This window comes from Ascaphus truei, chromosome 21, assembly GCF_040206685.1.
Source record: "Ascaphus truei isolate aAscTru1 chromosome 21, aAscTru1.hap1, whole genome shotgun sequence".
Lineage (NCBI taxonomy): Eukaryota > Metazoa > Chordata > Amphibia > Anura > Ascaphidae > Ascaphus > Ascaphus truei.
Genome location: NC_134503.1, coordinates 12,341,846 through 12,363,622, shown reverse-complemented (window position 1 = coordinate 12,363,622; position 21,777 = coordinate 12,341,846). Strand labels below are relative to the sequence as shown.

The window sequence follows — 21,777 nt, the reverse complement described above, 5'->3', positions numbered from 1 at the left end:
TTCATAGGTTGCACTTGATGAACGTATGTCTTTTTCCAAACTCCTCTAATATGCAACAATGCAACAATGTGCCGATGCAACAATGTAGCGATGCAACAATGTAACGATGCAACAATGCAATGATGCAACAATGTACCGATGTAACAATGCAATGATGCAACAATGCAACTATGTAACGATGCAACAATGTGCCGATGCAGCAATGTAGCGATGCAACAATGTAACAATGTAACAATGCAATGATGCAACAATGTACCGATGTACCAATGCAATGATGCAACAATGCAACTATGTAACGATGCAACAATGTGCCGATGCAGCAATGTACCGATGCAACAATGTACCGATGCAACAATGTAACGATGTAACAATGCAATGATGCAACAATGCAACTATGTAACGATGCAACAATGTGCCGATGCAGCAATGTACCGATGCAACAATGTGACGATACAACTATGTACCGATGCACCTATGTACCGATGCAACTATGTAACGCTGCAACTATGCAACGCTGCAATGATGCAACAATGTGCCGATGCAGCTATGTACCGATGCAACTATGTACCGATGCAACTATGTACCGATGCAACTATGTACCGATGCAACTATGTAACGATGCAACTATGTAACGATGCAATGATGCAACAATGTACCGATGCAACAATGTACTGATGCAACTATGTACCGATGCAACCATGTAACGATGCAATGATGCAACAATGTACCGGTGCAACTATGTAACGATGCCATGATGCAACAATGTACCAGTGCAGCTATGTACAGATGCAGCTATGTACCGATGCAACTATGTAATGCTGCAATGATGTAACAATGTACCAATGCAACTATGTAACTATGACCGAGTTATCGGACAGTCGATATGGAGGCATCATATGACAAATGTCCATTTGTGTGCCGATTAAAGGCGCCATTCACAGCACTGGGGCACTAACGGGGTTAAATCCCATTCACGTGAATAGGATTTCGGATGCAGTAAGGCTTGGCACCATTACTAACTTTCTTAGCTCAAATGTAATACTTGTGCATCCCCGGCTCTTCTCACTTCTGTAGGAAGAGCCGAGAAGAGTGCCAAAAAGTAAATGAACCGGCTGTTGAGGAGGATGAAGATGATTACAATCATATCTGCAGCAGCCTTATGTACAATATTGTTCTTTAAGGCATAGGTTCTCAACTCCAGTCCTCAACCCCCCCCCCCCCCCCCCCTTCAACAGATCAGGCTTTCTGGATATCCCAGCTTCAGCCTCTGACTGAGCCACCTGTACTGAAGCAGGGACTGATTGGTCCACCTGTTCTGAAACAGGGACTGATTGCGCTACCTGTGCTGAAGCAGAGATATTTTGAAAACCTGACCTGTTGGGGGGCCTTGAGGATGGAGTTGAACAACCGTGCTTTCGGGCAGGAGTGTGTAAACTTTGTCCCCTGTCCCCGGACTGAGCCTCTGATTGAGCCACCTATACTGAAGCAGGGACTTATTGAGCCACCTGTGCTGAAGCAGGGATATCCTGAAAACCTGACATGTTGGGGGGGTGGGGTATGTTTGGGGGGGCTGAGGACTGGAATTGAACACCCCTGGACTACATCATGAAGTATAAGGAATCAATTTATGTAATAGAAGTGCTGTGGCAAGACAAGAGATAGGACATTAAGCCCTAGTTCAGTTCACAAATATTCCTTTGAATATTTTAGTAATATCTTAATGCAAAACTTACATACTTTCTTCAATTTTTGCAAGAATATCACCTACATACGCCAAATTAAAGTTGTACTTCAGTATTAGGTGACACTTTTTTTATTTGGACTACAGTAAATAAAAATACCACTTGTGAGCGCCTTTACAACTCAGACATGTCTGCAACCCTGCTCTTCACCATTATCTCTTAGGCTTGGTCCCCATTGGCTCCTGTAGTGCCCGCGGTGACAAGAGCTGCCCCTCAATGGGGCCGGGCCCGCTGCAGACAGGAAAATTATGAGCAGAACTAGCGATGGGGCGCTAGGCCACGGCCCACGTCGGTTCAGCCAATGAGGGCGAATCTGCCAGGTGATGTCATGACTGCGTCCCCCATCATGCCCCCCCCTGTCTTTCCCCCTGCAGCTCACTGCAGACCGGGGAACTCGGCTGCACGCGCTGCCAGCCTGGCAGACGCGCGTGCTAAGCAGACTGTGGGCCGTAGCCTTAGCATACAATTCTGGGAAATGACATGCACATTACCACATCCATTGTAACATGGACCCCTATTTGGACTAATATTTTATATTTTGGGACAAGGTTTCAAGCGTTCTACTCTCCTTCTCGGATCAAGTAATACTAAATTACAAAAGATTCCCTGAGCTTAACACAGATGTAATATAATTAAGATGACAATCTAAGGCAGATGAGGTAGAGTTAGGAAATAATGGCAATGGTAAACAGACAGGGCAATAAATGGATGAAAGGGATAATGAGGACCAAGCCTCCAGCAGCAGTGTAAAGGGGATGGGGAGGAGGTAAAGTGCAAGAAAAGCAGCAAAACAACATTCCCCAATGTTTTTCTTACTTGTATATGTAAAGCATGTGGCAATGTATAATTCTGCATTCTTACCTAATATGGCAATCGTTTGGTGCTCCTGTTATAAGAATGACACAATCCTGATGGTCTGAGGCCACGCTTATAGTAGTGGCGACGTTGCGCAGTGGCAAAACAAATATATGAAGTCCGTCGCGGGTGGCCATAGTAGACGCGACCGTTGTGGCGCTGCACAGCGACAGAGCGATCACGATCGCTGTAGTCAAGGGATTTTGTGATTTACAGCGACAGCCGCACCACGTGACTGGCAGCAAGCCAATCACAGAGCTTCTGACTTCCCCCGTGCTGACGTCACCACCCCTTGCAGACAGGAAAATCGCACTACAAGAGTGAAACTTTCACTGTAGCGATGGAGACGTCAGCGGTCGCGTGTACATCACCGTCGACGCTACTATAAGCACAGCCTATCCTAACATAATGGCTACTTCAGTCAGTGTGACTCAGCAGCTACAATGTATTCGTATATATTCTAATATATATATATATACACACACACATACATATATATATATATATATATATATATATATATATATATATGCAAATATAGCTGTATGCTCATCTGCATGTCTTAGGCAGGTCTGCAACCCCGCCTTTCCCCATTATCACCCAGCATACAGCACTTCCACTGCAGCAAGGGATTCTGGGAAATGACATGCAAATGAGCACACAGTGTCACTTTTTGCCTCAATAACCATTTTTAACATGGTTCCCTATAGGCTTAAGCTTGCTGCATGGTCACAGCTTTGAGCACAGCCAGGGTTAAGGTGCATACCCAGAAAACCACCCAATCCTGTGGAGGGTTTTTGTCACTTTTTTTACTCACCATAACTTAACTCAGTATTATATATATATATATATACATATATATATTAATTATCTATTGTTACAGTTTGCAGCTCAAACTGCTGGGAATATTGGCAACAAATTATCACAAACAGGAAAGTGTTACAAAGATCTTGCACTGCTTGGGAGGTGGCTAAAACCTGCTGTAGAAATCAAGTGATGCTTTAAGACTCATTAAAAATGTCATTCAGAGTTGAACAATAAAATAAAAAAAATACAGCAAGTATTATGTAATATTACATAAATGATTTATTTAAAAAACAAAACAGATAAGATTTCACATTTTGCTGCTTTCAAAGAGAGACGGGAAGAAATATTATATACAATTCTTTTAGTGTGTAAGAAACCCCAGATCAGCATTAAGTCCTCTCTTTTAAAGTTGCAGTTCAGTTTTTTTTTTTTTTTTTTAATTAATTTTTTTACTTCAATAGTTTTCTTCTGCTTCTGTCACTCAGTGGAAGCTCATGAATATTCATGAGCACTCCTGCACTGACATGTGCTAGAGGGAGGGCAGGGCTGACAAAGGGGTGTGCCAGGGCTTGTGACAGGACATGAAGGGGCAGTGCCTTAGCAAATGGCGGTTAAAAAAGAATACAAGAAAATTGGTCTTTCAAAGTTGTTTTTTTAAAAACAGAAAATGCTAAAAGTATTTTTTCTTACTACAGAACTGATTTATTAAAGAAAACACACATGCAGGATATTGACTGACCTGCAGATTTAAGTGTCAAATAACAATCATTTGAAATTCATATTTTGCATTCTTGAGTGCCTTTAACCCTTTGGGTGTCTTTAACCCTTTGAGTGCCCTTAACTCTTTGAGTGCCCTTAACCCTTTGAGTGTCCAACAATGTTGTGACTATGTCCTCCTGAAAGGGTGTTTTACTTTTTCGATATGGAGCGCAGGATATGATCTGCCAAGTAGGGAAACGGAGGAGGAGGAGGACTGTTTGTTTGCAGCATGTCATGTTCCATAGTTTTATGCCATTCTTGGCGTTCTTCAGTTCATTATGAAGTTTTCTGTTGACTAACTTCTGTCTGAGGTTTGGTGATTGTCGGAATGGGAGGTTTGGGGGAAGATGTCTTTTAAAGCTGCAGTTCAATCAATATCCTGCATGTGTGTTTTTTTTAATAAATCAGTTCTGTAGTAAGAAAAAATACTTTTAGCATTTTCTGTTTTTAAAAAAACAACTTTGAAAGACCAATTTTCTTGTATTCTATTTTAACAGCCATTTGCTAAGGCGCTGCCCCTTCATGTCCTGTCACAAGCCCTGGCACACCCCTTTGTCAGCCCTGCCCTCCCTCTAGCACATGTCAGTGCAGGAGTGCTCATGAATATTCATGAGCTTCCACTGACTGACAGAAGCAAATAAAAACATATGCCAGCTCTAATTATGTCACCAAATTTCGCCTATCAATACACGGAGAACGAATTGACTGGCAGCTATAGAGTTCTTTAGGTAATTAGAGATTGCACACATGAAACTATTGAAGTAAAAAAAAAAAAAAAAAAATAAAAAGACTGAACTGCAGCTTTAATGTGTCATCCCTCTGTCAGCACGGGTTGCAGATCTTTGATTATTATTTTTTCGCAGGATTGTATGTGGCCACTAGTGGGATGTGAGTGCTTGTCTCTTTCTTTTTGCATTGGAGCAGGTGTTTTTTCATTTGGTTTTTATTGCAGACTAGCTTATATTCCCGGCATTGCCCAGGCGTGGAAGGGCAGGGAGCATGGAGTGGAAGGGCGGGGGGGGGGAGGGAGGGGCGTCGAAGGGCGGGGGGGGAGGGGCGTCGAAGGGCGGGGGGGAGGGGCATCGAAGGGCGGGGGGGTTGGGGCAAGGGGCGTAGAAGGGTGGGGAGGGCAAAGGGCAGGGGGGCAAACGGCAGGGAGGGGTGGGGGGGGCAAACGGCAGGGAGGGGCGGGGGGGGGCAAATGGCAGGGAGGGGCGGGATGGCAAACGGCAGGGAGGGGTGGGGGGGCAAACGGCAGGGAGGGGTGGGGGGGTAAACGGCAGGGAGGGCCGGGGGGGGGGGCCAAACGGCAGGGAGGGGCGGGAGGGCAAACGGCAGGGAGGGGTGGGGGGGGCAAACGGCAGGGAGGGGTGGGGGGGGTAAACGGCAGGGAGGGCCGGGGGGGGGCAAACGGCAGGGAGGGGCAGGGGGGGCAAAGGGTAGGGAGGGGCGGGGGGGGCAAAGGGCAGGGAGAGGCAGGGGGCAAAGGGCAGGGGGAGGGAGGGCAGGGGGCAAAGGGCAGGGGGAGGGGGGAGGGGAGGGCAGGGGGAGGGAGGGCAAAGGGCAGGGGGCAAAGGGCATGTGGGTGGGGGGGCAGGGGGCAAAGGGCAGGGGGGGCAGGGGGCAAAGGGCTGGGGGGGCAGGGGGCAAAGGGCTGGGGGGCAGGGGGCAAAGGGCTGGGGGAGGGAGGGCAGGGGGCAAAGGCCAGGGGGAGGGAGGGCAGGGGGCAAAGGGCAGGGGAAGGGAGGGCAGGGGGCAAAGGGCAGGGGGCAAAGGGCAGGGGGAGGGGGGAGGGGAGGGCAGGGGGAGGGAGGGCAAAGGGGAGGGGGCAAAGGGCATGTGGGTGGGGGGCAGGGGGCAAAGGGCAGGGGGGGCAGGGGGCAAAGGGCTGGGGGGGCAGGGGGCAAAGGGCTGGGGGGGCAGGGGGCAAAGGGCTGGGGGAGGGAGGGCAGGGGGCAAAGGCCAGGGGGAGGGAGGGCAGGGGGCAAAGGGCAGGGGGAGGGAGGGCAGGGGCAAAGGTCAGGGGGCAAAGGGCAGGTGGGTAGGGGGGCAGGGGGCAAAGGGCAGGGGGGGCAGGGGGCAAAGGGCTGGGGGAGGGAGGGCAGGGGGCAAAGGCCAGTTGGCAAAGGGCAGGGGGAGGGAGGGCAGGGGGCAAAGGACAGGGGGAGGGAGGGCAGTGGGCAAAGGGAAGGGGAAGGGAGGGCAGGGGGCAAGGGGCAGGGGGGTTCCGGTGAGGAGGTGCTGTGCCTCTCGCGGGGAGAGGAGGAGACAGCCGGAGGAGCAGCCTGTGTGAGGGGAGAGCCACAGAGAGCGTGCTGAGTGTGTGTGTGGGGGGGGGGGGGTGAGCAGGGGGGTGAGCGGGGGGGGGGGGTTGAGCGGGGGGTGAACGGGTGAGGGAGAGCGCCGGGTGAGGGAGTGGCCTATGGGTGGTGAGAGCCGTGGGGAGAGCTCTCGGGGATGGTCAGTTGGGGGAGCGGTCTATGTGAGGGGAGAGCCGCAGAGAGCAAGGGGGGGTGGTGTGTGTGTGTGTTTTGGGCCGTCACTCCGCCTCAGGCCAATGAGAGGTGTGTGGGGGCGGGCGGCCCAAGGGACCAATGAGATTGGGACACAGGCCATGCAGACAAACATACAGTGCTTTCACAAATATATAGTAGATGTGATGTGATTATTTTGGTAATAGTCTTTGGTAATAATCCCTTCTGTCTGAATGATTCAGTCAGGGTTGTGAGGTGTCTGTTCTGGTTTTTAGTGTCACAGCAAATGGAATGATATCTTATAGCCTGGCTGTGTATGATGACTTTTATTGTATGAGTGGGATGGAAGTTGGAGTTGTGGAGGTAACTACATCCATCTGTGGGTTTATTGTTTATAGATGTATGTAATTTGCCATTCTTCAGTGTTACTGTAGTATCCAGAAAGTTCTCCAGGTTTGCAGAGTAATCTTTTTGAGTTTAAGTGATGGATGGAATGAGTTGAAGGACTTGTGAAATTGTTTTAGATTTTCTTCACCCTTTGTTCATTTTAAAAATATATCATCAATGAATCTGTAAGATTGTGTAATGTTTTGTTTTTTAATTAATCCCACACTTCGGAGGATTGAATTGAAACTGACCTGTATTTAAACATCCAGTCTCAGACAATGTTCCTCTTTCTATACCTTAAAAGAAGCCAATTTAATTGTTAGTAAGTACAATACCAAAAGCAGCTGGTGTGGAAAAAAAATGTGGTTGTCAAAAGCCTTTCATAGTTAAATGACATCCAACAGTGAAAAGCACTGCTAAGTACAGTCTGTAACGAATTTAAAAAAAAAGATTAAATTAAAATAATAATAATAATAATAAAGCACTTTGACAGTTTGACATTTATCTTAATATTAAAAAAAATACACTCAACACCTATATCTAACAAGATCTTTACAATATACCTTTGTTCTGGAAGGCACACAATACTGTACATATATAAACCTGTCATCAAATGAGATATACCAACCGTATGTAATCTTCAGAAGCATAAATTAATATACTGTAGCAGTGTAATTTTAAGCTCCAGGGACTTACCGGGAAAAGTAGTTTGTTCCTGTCTCCTCTGAGAGATACAAAATGTCAGTGTATATCTCCTGTACAGTACATTACAACCCAATTAAGCTGCCACCACCAGGTATAACTTAAGAACGTTTACCTCTGGAGTATATGGTCTCTCAAAACAATATACAAATGAACAAAAACCCAATTTAGCAAAACATACCCAAAAATTAGGTAATAAGTTTAATTAGGCTCAAAGACAGTACTTATAACATTTTAGATTTAATATAACAAATGGTACTACACTGTTTTTACAGAACAATCTATAACGGTTAAGAATACAGCCTCCTTCCACTCACCTCTTGCTCCCTGGTTTTAATGCATTTCCTTGAGGGCCTAAGAAGTTTGCCCATCCAGATAACAATGACCCCTTTGGGGACCTGCCACATCTCACTGTCATTTTCAGGTCTGCTTTTAGAGCAAGTTGGTTTCTCAGAAAACAAAATAGGTTTCCTTAATAGCTAGTAACGTCAACTTCACAAGAAGAAGTGAACCCCCTCTCTACTGGGACAGGATGGTACACTTTGTCTGGTAACCCCTTCATTGCCATACTGCAACCACTTTGACCTTTTACATTGCTATATCGTGATATACCATGCGTGCGCACAGCTCTTTACAGAATGCTTTGTGACCCAAGCACAGAAGTACAACCATTTCAGTAAGAAAGTATGTTGGAGACACAGATGAGGAAGGATTGCAGCACCTAGCAAAGAAGATCGGGGCAAAAAAAAAAAAGACATGACCCATAGCTGCAGAAATGATTCCATAACCCATTAAGTGCCCATTAAATGCCCTGTGATGTAGCTACCACATCATAAGGCCTGGCACACCAGGCGCCCCCTGATGTAGTAAGCCAAGTCAGCGGCTTTTTGCTGGTTTTCTAGGGAACAGTCACAAGGACTGCTATGGAGCAGTCACAAGATCACGATGTGCTGGAGGGGCTGAGGCACTCTGGTGCCACGGTCCCTTGGGCACGCAAAGGGTTAAAGCAGGAATTCACCCCGATCGCCATCTATTTTGCCTTTTATTTTTTTACTTCCTTTAAAGCAGCAATCCCCACCTCCCTGAAGCCTATACAAGTCTAAGGCCGCGCTTATAGTTACTGCGACGGAGAGTTCTGCGGCCCCGACGCCCGACCACGCGACCTGGCGGCAGAATCCAGGAGAGACCAATGAAATTGTCTCTCGAAACGATGGCCGCGTGACGCCAGCGTCACGTGAAGCGGTTCAGCCAATGAGGCCGATCCGCTCGTGTGACGTCACGTCACCCTCCTGAAAATCGCATGCAGCAGAGAAGCACAGTTCACCGATCGCACGCCCTGTTCTTTACATTGTTTTTCTAATATTAAAAAAAAAACATGATTTTAATTTCTAGCTTCTAAGGTAACCTTTAGCTTGCAATGGGCTCTGTTGAGAATTTCATTTTAACCTCCCGGATACTTCACATTTAACGTCTAGAACTCCTCAATGAAGCATCAGATTTAAAAAATACAAACAGCTTTGATGAGGGCAAGAAGAGACGTCTCCTTGGTCTTGTGATATCCCTTGGAATCCAGCTGGTCAAGGCTGACATTTTTCAACTGACTATGGTTCTATTCCATTTATTTTGATCTTTGTAGAGTTGACACATCTTTTAACCATCACTTGGGTCTTGCGGCGATTCATAGGGCGGGCCACCTTGTCACTTGCTTCGGCAAGTCCTCCGATTTGTTGCTGGAAGTTCTGTGGACCCGTCGCCCACCCATGCTAACCCTTTTCTTCCTTGCATCTTTATGTAGTCTAATGGTTGAGGTGTAGACAGAATGAAATGCTTTTTGGCAATCTATGAATCCTAAGCGGAGTGGTAGATCGTATTCATATGTATTAGTAAATATCTGTTTCCATGTGGACATTTTCATGTGCTCACCCTCGACAGAAGCAATATTGGCATAAGCTAGTTTGTTCCATGTTAAGTTCTGTGTGTAATGTCATTTCAGGGCTATAAAATTCCAGCTACAAGTCAAAAATGTAATGCACGCCAAGGTTAAAGCAGCAATACATTCGCCCACCCCTTTTTTTTAAATATGTAAAAGCATGTGGCAATGTATAATTCTACATTCTTACCTAAGCTGGCAATCGTTTGGTGCTCCTTTTATAAATCTGTAAACATCCTGGTTGTGTGCCTAACAAAATGGCCGCCTTTCAGTTTCAATCAATACTTCAGTCCGTGTAACTCAACAGCTACAATGTATCCTGATATTACTAAGGTACCATTGACTATGGTTACAGTTTACAGCTCAAACTGCTGGGAACATTGGCAACAGATTATCATAAACAGGAAAGTGTTGCAATGAATCTTGCACTGTTGGGGAGGTGGGCTAAAACCTGCTATAGAAATGAAAGGATGCTCAGTATATTAAAACTCATTCAAAATAACAATAAGAGTTGAATAAAAAAGAAAAAAAAGAGTCACTATTTCATACTACAGAACTGATTCATCAAATAAACCCCATATACAATGTCATGTTTTGCTGCTTTAAACTATCAAAGTTTTTGCAGTGTTAATACGGATAGTGTCCTGTGTCAATGTATTTATACACTATACGTCTAGTATTTCCTTGACACTTTTAAATACTGTTCAGATTTAGAAAAATACATAAATATTTATCATTACACCAAATCTCATCTGGACACATTTCATCTGGACACATTTTTTTAGTGAACCAAATCTTAACATTCCAAAGCATTTTCAACTCCACTGAAACCAAGGGTTTTGAAAAAGTTGAAGATCAGATTCGTTTACCACGATTGTATTTTAGCGGGTTTATGTAGCGGATTGTATTTTGTAAGTGCTGTGCAGCTCTATTAACCCTTTATGTGCATGGCTAGCACCCCCCCCCCCCCCCGGGCAGTGAAAGGGTTGACATTTACTGTAGTAATAACAAAAATGAAACTGAAATTGAAATATGAAATAACATTTTCAGAATTAAAATAAGTGTTCCACGCTCTCCGCGTTCCCAGAAGTGTCCATTCATTTCTGACTCAACGCAAGTCATTTAAAGCCTTACATATTTAATCGGGCAACATCAGGGAAATGAATAAACCAGTTTGAACAACAAAAGGAAATGCGACAATGTGTAAGGTTCTCTGTTCTGCGGAAGACAAACTAAATGCAAATGAAACACCGCCGTCAGAAATCGATAAGGGAAAAGTGTAAAATCTATTGCAATGTGGCGGACTGAGGAAATAGCTCTGAACTGATCGATAAATCATTGCAATCCAACTACATAGTAGATGAGGTTGAAAAAAAGAGAAGCGTCCATCAAGTTCAACCTATGTTAAGTTTAGACGACAGATACGTTATCCTATATTTGTATTTGCAGTATTTTGAGGAACACAGAAGAAGAATATTTTTGTTTCCTCTGGAGGGGAGGAGGGGGCTGAACCTTCCCCGATTAGTATCTCAGAAACCAAGGGGGCTCCAGAGCCAACATGATGCGGCTTCATCTCCAGAGACCCCATGCTAACAATAGGGGGAAGCAGATTAGATTGTAAGCTCTTCAGGGCAGGGACTCCTTTACCTAAATGTCACTTTTATGCCTGAAAGCGCTTCTTCCCATTGTGTGTTATTTGTATTATTTGTTATTTATATGATTATCATGTGTAAAGCGCTATGTACATGAATGGCACTATATAAATAAAGACATACATGCATACAGGTTTAAAGAAAGTGTATCCTGGAAGAAATAAAATAAAAAATACACATTTTATTTTTTTATTTTTAAATAAGAATGGAGAAACTGTAATGCAGACTTTTTTTCTAGAATGCTGGTAAAACAAAATCCACACTCCGATGCTGTAAACCTGACACATTTCATCTGCATGGAGTTTCGTTACAAAATCCCAGCCAAATATACAAACACTGGACTAATTTAGAAGGTTTGTACAGTGCACAATTACGTATATATCTAGTGTTGCTACATTAAATGTCAGAACAAACAAACGGATGGCACATTACTGTGTGGAACCATTATAGTAATGAGAGAACAGCAACAACACGGAAAGCTGCAACCTTTTCAAACTGTTGTGAACAGAAGTAGTTATCAGAGGAACATGTTATTACTGATAAGTGATATTTCAAATCCTATGATCATGTAAGAGCGTTAAGAGAAAAAAAAGGTCACAATGTTGTTCACAAACAATGATAACATAAAAAATCCCCAAAAGCAGTATAAACATGTTAATCAGTGAGCTACTGAAGTATATGACCGTTCAAGGTTATTCCTGCCTAACCAGTTGCTTATTTTCCAGGGTACAATGGGGGAAGGAATGACCACTTATCAACGATTAGGGAAAGGTTGGTGTTCGCAGTCATTTTATGGCAATACAAATAATGGACAATAGTCTTCTTTGGATTAAACTGGAGATGTGCAGCATCTATTTTTGGGGTGGAGAGTAGGGTTACCAGGTGGCTTCTCCAAAATGACTGGACACAATGGTGAAAGGTGTTACGAGCTCGAGACACACACACATGCTCGAGACACACACAGTTTCCTCACCTCCTTGGTTCCACCCCAAGGCTCCTGACACCTTCTCCTGATTGGCTGCATTACCCAGCAGCCAATAAAATTAGAGAAAGATGCCCAGCCCACTAGCAACATCCATGCTCTCTCCTTGCTCAGGGAAATCCCTCTGCCCCCCAAGCCATCAGGTCACTATGTCCAGACAGGTAATACCGGTCTACACATACATGTCCAGTATTACCTCTAATTTTTAGTGGACAGTGTCCAAATACAGGATAGCCCGGTTCAATACTGGACACATGGCAACCCTGGAGAGTGCTGCACATACAAAATCAGTAACATACATACACTCCCCAACCCCCTACTCCCCCCCCCCCTCCGCACCTCTACTTTCAGCCTCCATGGATGTGGATAGAACCAGTTGGATGTAGAAGTAATTGAAATGAGAAAAAATAAAATAAAAAAGATTGACCAAGAAAAAGAATCCCAAATATTACTAAGTACACAATACTTGCATTGTATCCTCAGACGCATCCTTTTCGTTATTGTAATTAATGTTGTTGCCTGGGGTTAATACAATTCCTAGAGACAGAAGAGTTGAAAGGAAACTGGACTTCCTATTAAATAATAAACTCTACTCTGCGTAATGGGCATGCACCAATTTCCTGTGTGATGAGTTATAATACAATTGCTCCAGAGCTGCTCTTTTAAGGGAAGATGATGTACAAAGAATAATACTACCAGGATTGAGACGCTAATTAAACCAAGACTAGACTGCATTGGTCTCACACTAAAGTATGTAAGTAAACAAACTATCAAGTCAAGTTATACCAAAATACGTTTTGTACGGCTGCCACAAACTTTACGTACTGTACTAAGCTCTCTGAACAGTTCTCAATATGTCAGGTCGCCTAAATAAGGTACGGACGTTATTCTCCCGGAGGTGAACGCGTATCCACAAAGTTAATCATGATCAAAAACATTGGCCACTCTACAACTCCTTAGAATGTAGAAGGGCGTCTACTCTTAAGGCAGGAGTGGCCAACTCCAGTCCTCAAGGGCCATCAACAGGTCAGATTAAGGATATCCCTGCTTCAGCCCAAGTGGTTCAGTCATTGAAGCAGGGATATCCTTAAACCGTGACCTGTTGGTGGCCCTTGAGGACTGATGTTGGACACGGCTGTTGTAGGGTAAGGCCTCATTTGCATGGAATTGTCATTGATGGCCGATATTGTTCATGCAATGGTCTTTACGGGAGAAAATTTCACATTCAACCAGGGTCATTGATGCAGCGTAATAGACAGAAGCTCAGTCACGACATACACTTCACAGCACCTTCCCCCTCCCTATATATATATATATCCTCCTGTGATGTCACTGTCACCAGGCAGAAGTGGACGGGCCTTACTCTATATGAACCCATTCGGTTAACCCTTTAAGGCCCTTGTAGTCCCAAAGAGGGTTACACAAGCATCGATGATATATTTATTTATTTATTTATTTATAAAATATTTTACCAGGAAGTAATACATTGAGAGTTACCTCTCGTTTTCAAGTATGTCCTGGATATATGCATCAAGGGTAGACAAAGATGTCTTCTTGTGGCTTAATCAGATGTAAGAAATGTGCTAATCAGATCAGGTACATACAGTAGAAACCTTGTAATAATAATAATAATAATAATAATAGCTACAGATACAGAATTTCATACAGTACATCTCAGTATAATGTGTGAGTTCCTTAATGCTGCAGCCTCTCCAAAATGAAGCAAATAAAATACAGGATACTTATAGGAGGGTCTCCAGGAGCTAAATCAATCTATTTTTAGCTGCAGGGACACCCCAGTTTCCCAGACACAAGTAACTTCACCAGTACGTATTTCTTCAGAGCATTTACATGGCTATCCAATAGGAAGCCGCAAGTGATGATGGTCCAGCTTCCAATTATTACCCATTGCCTGAGTCCTATATATCTTTGTGAGTGTAAACTTTTAAATGTATTTTATTCTGTTATAAAGCAATTTTGCACTATTTTCTGTGCCTTCCATTTCCACATATGGGATTCTCCTCCCCCTGTCTCTCTGCCCGACTGTACAGTATGCTGACGGCCACCGCTGTTGACACCATTACCTGAGGTGGTCACTCCTGATAACCAAAAAGCCTCGATTACTCACGGAGAATGTGAGTGATATGATATATCATCTTTTCCAATTCCGTGTATCCATACTCTCCTGCACTGTATGTGTATGTTCTTGTTTCTTTTTATATATTCCCGGATGTGAGTGCGCTCCTGACCCCCTGCCTCCCCACTCTTACCTGGACTTGGATCGAGTCCACTCAAGGAGCAGCACCCATTCAGGAGGACTGTATAAATATTACCCTTTGTGTTTTCAATTCTCACTCTCACAAGAGTGATCACTTGATTTATTACAATTCGGTATTGGCGCTTGTTCTTTTTTTTTTTGTCGTCACGCCAGCTTCCTATTGACCTGAGTTTTGGCAGACATTTTGTTTTCCCTAGAGGAAGTTTTAAAACCGGAGGTCCCCAGGAGCTAAAAATAGGGTGGTTCCGGACCAGGGGAGCCCTGGTTAGAATAATGTAAAAACTAAATAAAAAAGTAGATGGGTAAAATAGAAGCACCAGGACTGCGATTTTTTCTCGCCTTATATGGTTCAACATTCTACAAACTGCAAGCAGACACACGAGTCAAAGGTAATGCAAAGTGCCTGAATATAGGGACATTCAGAGACGCAGATGAAAAAGGTGCCATTTTATTTTGCCAATTAAGCCCAAAGATGTCTGGAGAAATCAACCACTGTAGGTCGGTCTAGGACTTTTGGTCGTGGTCGATTTGCCGCAACCAAATGGCCGCCGCGACTCACCTTGCCGCTGCCAGCCACTTTGCCGCTAAGGTAAGTGCCTAACCCCCCTACCCTAAGCCCTTACCCTAAAAACCCTTATCCTAAGCTCTTACCCTAAAACCCTACCCTAAACCCCCCTACCCTAAGCCCTTACCCTAAAACCCCTTAACCTCAGCCCTTACCCTAAACCGCCTACCCCAGATTTAACATCTGTGAAACGTTCACTGGCCAAAAGGTTGTGAAGATTTCGATGTGAGTAGGGTTACTGGCTATGCACTTATCTAACCCAGGCTGTGCTGAAAAGTTGTGTAATGCGGCAGGCATATGCTTTTAGGGGCCATGTTTAAATGGATTTGAATCAAAAGGTGACACTGTGTGCCCATTTGCATGTAATTTCCCAGAATCCCTAGCTGCAGTGGAAGCACTGTATGCCAAGAGATGATGGTGAAAAGCAGGGTTTCAGACCTGTCTGAGACATGTGAATACACTCACAAGTGATATTTTTATTTGAAGATTTAGCTGGATCCTATCACCAGCTAATCTATATTCATACATCCAGACCCTGAAATAGGGCGTTCAATCTCGCAAAGCCCATATTTCAGGCTTTGAAATTGATGTTGTAAATTACTGGGCCAAATGTGTGAATTTTTTGTTGGTGGGAAAAAGGTCAGATTCTGCCTGTTTCACGAACTTGGGTGAAACATAAAGCTTGGCCCCCTGCAGAAGCACTTACCAAAATAACCTCCTACTGTTTCTGTACGATCCTCCTACATACCCCTGCCCAGGACATACTTGAAAACGAGAGGTAACTCTCAATGTATTACTTCCTGGTAAAATATTTTATAAATAAATAATAAATAAATACCAATTAGATTGTAAGCTCCTCGGAGCAGGGACTCCTCTTCCTAAAGGTTACGTTTGTCTGAAGCCCTTATTCCCACAACCTGTTATTTATATTATATGACTTGTTATTTATATGATTACCACGTGTATTACTACTGTGAAGCGCCATGTACATTAATGGCGTTATACAAATAAGGACATACAATACAATACAACGTTTGCACACCTCTGTGTATACACTGTGTAAATGCTCAACTACAACAAAGATACTTGCGATTGGTTTGTTTTGGTGTGTTCGTTACAATGGTTTCTTACTCTCAATACTGGGTGAAAAACAAATTTCGGGTTTTAGTTGATTGGGTGCCGTGATACGGCAAACTATTTGTTTTAGAAATAAAAGCTACAAGTTTCTCTCTAGTAGATGACAAGTAGTCGTGGGGTGCTTAAGATTATGCAATCATCTAACTGGAAATCATCATTCCCGTTCAGGCACCAAGATATAATTTATGTATTTTCAGTAAACAAATGTCCTGTTTAATAATTATTTAAAACACATCAAATGAACATGTTGTATCTATTGAAACCTACTGCCCTCCTCTACCTACTTTGAAAAATGATGACTAGAACAAGTTGTATAAGGGTGGGTTCTTAGTATTAGGACGGACATCATGGAAAAATATGCAGTTTTCCACTCAACTGCAGCTACACCCCCCTCCACCCTCAAGGCCCGAGACCTCGCCACCTACTTCACAGACAAGATGATGTCAATCAGACATCACATCTCTTCATGTAAAGCTCCAAACACAGCACCTATCTCCCCTCGCACACCTAAATCCACTCAGCTCACCTTTCCCTGTGACCGCGGATGAGGTCGACGTACTTCTCTCATCACGCCCTACATCCAGTCCCTTGATCCTATTCCCTCGCATCTTCTTCACTCTTCGGTACACCAACCCCCCACCCTAACTCCCCTTTTTTAACCTCTCGCTCACCCCTGGCATATTCCCATCTTCTTTTAAACATGCACTCATCCTCAATAAATCCTCACTTGACTTATCCTCCCTCTCTAACTACCGCCCTATCTCTCTTCTCCGCTTTGCCTCCTAGCTACTTGAGCGACTTGAATACAACCGCCTGACTAACTTTCTCTCCTCCAACTCCCTGCTTGACTCTTTACAATCTGGTTTCCGTCTTCTCCACTCCGAGACAGAACTTACAAAATGACCAATGACCTACTCACAGCTAAATCTAAGTGTCATTTCTCCCTACTAATTCTCCGGGGTCTCTCTGCTGCCTTCGACACTGTTGATCGCCCTCTTCTCCTAAATATTCTCCACTCCATTGGCCTCCATGATACTGCTTTCTTCTGATTGACGTCCAACCATTCCAACCGCTCCTTCAGTGTTTCCTTCTCTGGTGTCCCCTCCTCTTCGCTCCCTCTTTCTCTTGGAGTCCCACAAGGCTCTGCCCTCGGCCCTCTGCTCTTCAAACTCTCCACTTCTTCTCTTGGTGAACTAACACAATCTTTTGTCTTTCAATGTCATCTTTATTCCGATGACACCCAAATCTATCTCTCCTCCCGACCTCTCCCCATCTCTCCTGTCCTGTGTCTCCAACTATCTCTCTGCAATCTCCTCCTAAATGTCTCAGCGCTACCAGAAGCGTAACATGTCCAGGACAGAATTAATATTCTTTCCCCCTTCCGCTGCCACCGCTACACCCACACTCGCCCTCACGGTCAATAACACCTTAAACTCCTCAACACCTCAAGCCCGCTGTCTAGGAGTCATCTTTGACTCTGATCTCTCCTTCATTCCAGGGTTAGTCATTCCATTTCTAAAATACACTGGATCTGGGGCAGTTTGTCCCTGAGACAACGTCCTGGAACACATAGAGCTTTCTAGCACATAGTAGTTCATTTAGATGAGATCACACTGGGTTCACAGCAAGACTACACATCTTTTATACGTTCTGTGTCTTTCCATCACAGGCAATGAGTTCTGCACGCTTGTCTCTCTGTACAGGTCTCTAATCTCATTCCTCTCCCGTTCCAGTGGAAGGACAGCATTGATTATTTAAATGTACATTTTTCAGCAGGGCACATACAAGCCTTCATATCCCACCGTATAATAATGCTGACCTAGGCACAAACTGTTTCCCAGCATGTCGGATGGAAATGCGACATGCCTCTGAAGTCTGATCATTACTTGAGAAACTACCGCAAGCCTTATCTTTCCTTTTACTGGTACACGTTGCATGCAGGAATGGTCAAATATGGAAGAACAATTATCCTACAGGACCAGTTAGTGAAAGATTCATTCCGATTTAGGAGCTTATTCTTTATCCGCTGAAGCAGCCGATCGGACCGGGAATTTTGGCTGCTTTGCCAGATATAGAATAAGTCCGTTAATCTCTATCCATATGCAAGGAAATCTCTCTATGTGATTGCTTTATGGAAAATAAATTAAATAGATGCAACTGCTACTGTATGCAGATATCCATTAAACATTGATCAGTCCAACTAGGGGAGAAAAAAAATGATCATAATCCTCCCCCCCCCCCCCCAAATGTACATGTATAGGGGTTACCCACTAAAACAGGAGTGGCCAACTCAAGGGCCACCAACAGGTCAGGTTTTAAGGATATGCCTTCTTTAACAAAAGGTGGCTCAGTCAATGACAGCCAGCTGTGCTGAAGCAGGGATATCCTTAAAACCTGCCCTGTTGGTGGACCTTGAGAATTGGAGTTGCCCCCCCCCCCCCTCACTAGCAGAAGAAATGTAATTTCTGATCAATTATGGCTATTCTGTTGAACAAAAGCTATCACCCGCTAACAACGGCTATTGCAGCATGTGTCCAAATACATTTGATGTATTAAGTAAAGTGCAATGCAGTGGGACAAGTAATGAATGTGATGCACATATTTGATTGCAGAGGAACTATGGAAAGTAATTAAAGCAGCTGCCCGGCGTTCTCCGGAGCTGAACTGAGCGCCACCCCAATTCCCGCCCGTTACCGGTGTTCAAAATGACCACTAAATCTTGCAGGTACCACGGGCCAATTAAAATCCCCACAGCAGGAACCTCAGTAACTTCACCAGTAAGTATGTGGGGAACCGAGACCCGATAGCATGGAAAGGCTTTAGAAGATGACAATATTGCACGTGGATTATTTCCAAGCATTTGAATACTGAGAATATAATAATGCATATAAAATGCAGCACATGCTCAACCATCATTGGGAGCACGTGTTTAAGTGTCCTAGTTTTTTTTTTAAAGGAATAAGATATTTATATAGCGCTGACAATGTACACAGCGCTACATGTAGAATTTTGCAGACACGAGTACATCTGAATACAGCTAATGCAGGAAGATGAGGGGTGTAATAAGGCTCTTGTCAATTTAATTGTATTACTATCAATATATATATATATATATTTATATAGTGTGTGTAATATATAGCGCTGACAATGTACATAGCGCTGTATGTAGAATTTTTTGCAGACACGAGTCCCAGCCCCGAGAAGCCTAAAGTATAATTTTGGTGCCTGTGACACGGGACATATGTTGATTTGCCCAAAGTCAGCTGATGCTGCGATTTAAACCTGTCTCACCCACTGCAAAAGGTAGCAGCTGTACCACTGCTGTGCTACTACTTCCCATTATTTTATATCTATATGACTTTGGGCAAATCAATATATGTCCCGTGTCACAGGCACCAAAATTATACCTTAGGCTTCTCGGGGCTGGGACTCGTGTCTGCAAAAAAATCTACATACAGCGCTGTGTACATTGTCAGCGCTATATAACACACACACGCACACACACACACACATATATATATAGAAATAAAATTACATTGACAAGAGCCTTACTACACCCCTGATCTTCCTGCATTAGCTCTATTCAGATTAAGGCAGCTGTTGGGAATTCAACCTTAGCTTTGGATTTAGCTGTTGCTCGTTTCTTTCCTCCTCTGTTTTGACATATGACAGTTAAAGTCTATATTACAACTGTGCACGAGACGCTGAGATCGGGCAGCTGTGTAAAAGTTTAGGCTTGTGTGGGTGTTTTTATATAAACCTCTGCTTCTTACATGAAGCTGACACCGGTCAGGCTCCGGCTGGCTTCTCATAAAACATTCACACACTCCCCCTTACATGATGATTAACCCATTCACGGCTTAGGGGGGCACAGTAAGGGTGCGAACAACTGAAGGGGATCTGTATGGGACCAGAGGCCTCGCCCACCGTTAAACCCAATTAATTACAGGCAGTCCTCGGTTATCCAACGGAATCCGCTCTGGAAGTCGCGTTGGGTAGTGAAACCGTTGTAAAGTGAGTCCCATGTTAATCAGTGGCGGTGAGCGCCGGATAACACATTCCGGCATCGAAAAACCATCCCTTAGGGTGGCATTGTGAAGTGTTGGATATGCCATTAGTTGTAAAGTGAAACGCTGGAGAGCGAGGACTGCCTGTACTGCAGAGTCCGCGTTGTAAGCACCTCGTGTACTGAAAGGGTTACAGTGTCACATTGTATATAAATGGACTCAACGTTTCCATAGACTTAATACATCACAAAATAAATAAATCAACTCACAGAAACAATGAAGATGATGAGTAGCATGAAATATAAGACCGTTATAGGGGACACCCGGGGCTGCTGCTGCCCCTGTGGCAGCCCCCTAGCACTGGGAGGGTTAATCATTGTCACAGATGGTATAATGGGTACATGGCACATACCTCTGTATTTCAAAGCTGCAGCCTTTCCTCAGCAGCGCTGCTCTCTTCCTCATGATGGAGGATTTCTCTTTGCCCATGTAGGAATCAACTTCACAATCCATGGTGGAATCCAGCATTGTCACCCCTTTAGTGTGTGTGTGTGACCAGATCCTTAATACACCGCTCTCTGTCACAAGCGATCTATGTGTTCAAGCTGAAGTAGTTTCAATTCGGACTCTGTTGAAAGCAGCAGGAGCAGAGTGGCATCCTCTAGTTATTAGCAAGCTCCCAAGTCTTGTTCGTTTCAGCCGGTGTATGCCCTGGAGGAGGAGGTGCTGCTGCTTTGTACACCCTCCCTAACACAACCATTAGCTCCCCCTCCTCCCCAGCACCCTCACACACTCTCTCCCAGCTCTGCTGCTGCAGGATCACTGGAGGGCTCTGTGCAAATGTCCTTCTGCTGGTTCCCTTCCAGCTCTTCAGCCTGCCTGGGACACAGAGAGCCCCCTGTGTGCGCCTGCCTCCTCCCAGATGTTAGTCCAGCAGTTCAGACTCTGCCTTAACTCTCAGCCCCAGCAGGGCAGGAGTTACTAGGAAAAACAGCTCGTACAAAAAAAAAAAATACAAGAGATACATTAACCTGGGTCAGACCTGGGTTACCCTGCAACACTGTGTGGCCACGGAAATCACCAGAAATCCACGTATGGTGGTACCAGGGTCGTTTTTATTTACTAATCTAAAATAGCGCTGTCTTTGTTAGCAAACATTTATTTTAAAAGGTCCCTCTCTTATTCTGTTTTTTTTTTTTAGAGTCGAAATCAGGGGTGGCCGCAACGCCAGTCCTCAAGGGCCATCAACAGGTCAGGTTTTCAGGATATCCCTGCTTCAGCATAGGTGGCTCAGACAGAATGACTGAACCACTGTTTGATCCACCTGTGCTGAAGCAGGGATATCCTTAAAACCTGACCAGTTGGTGGCCCTTGAGGACTGGCGTTGGGCCACCCCAATGACTCTAAATATTGTATTATCCCTTTGTAACTTGAAGTCCAATTGGTTGTTTAGCCTCCCTAGAATGGCTAAAAACCGTGCACAGAATTACTACTTGTTGT

The 21,777-nt window shown here is 44.4% G+C and overlaps 1 protein-coding gene across 2 annotated transcripts in view; it reads right to left on the bottom strand.

The window, feature by feature from the left end:
- The window catches only part of GARNL3 (GTPase activating Rap/RanGAP domain like 3), a 252,359-nt gene extending 231,178 nt beyond the window's left edge, over positions 1-21,181 (bottom strand). For both annotated transcript variants that reach the window (XM_075578984.1, XM_075578986.1), the window contains exon 1: positions 20,690-21,181. In XM_075578984.1, coding sequence (XP_075435099.1) covers positions 20,690-20,805 — 116 coding nt within the window. In that variant the 5' untranslated portion in view covers positions 20,806-21,181. The remainder of the gene's footprint in view (positions 1-20,689) is intronic.
- Between the last annotated feature and the right edge of the window lie 596 nt (positions 21,182-21,777).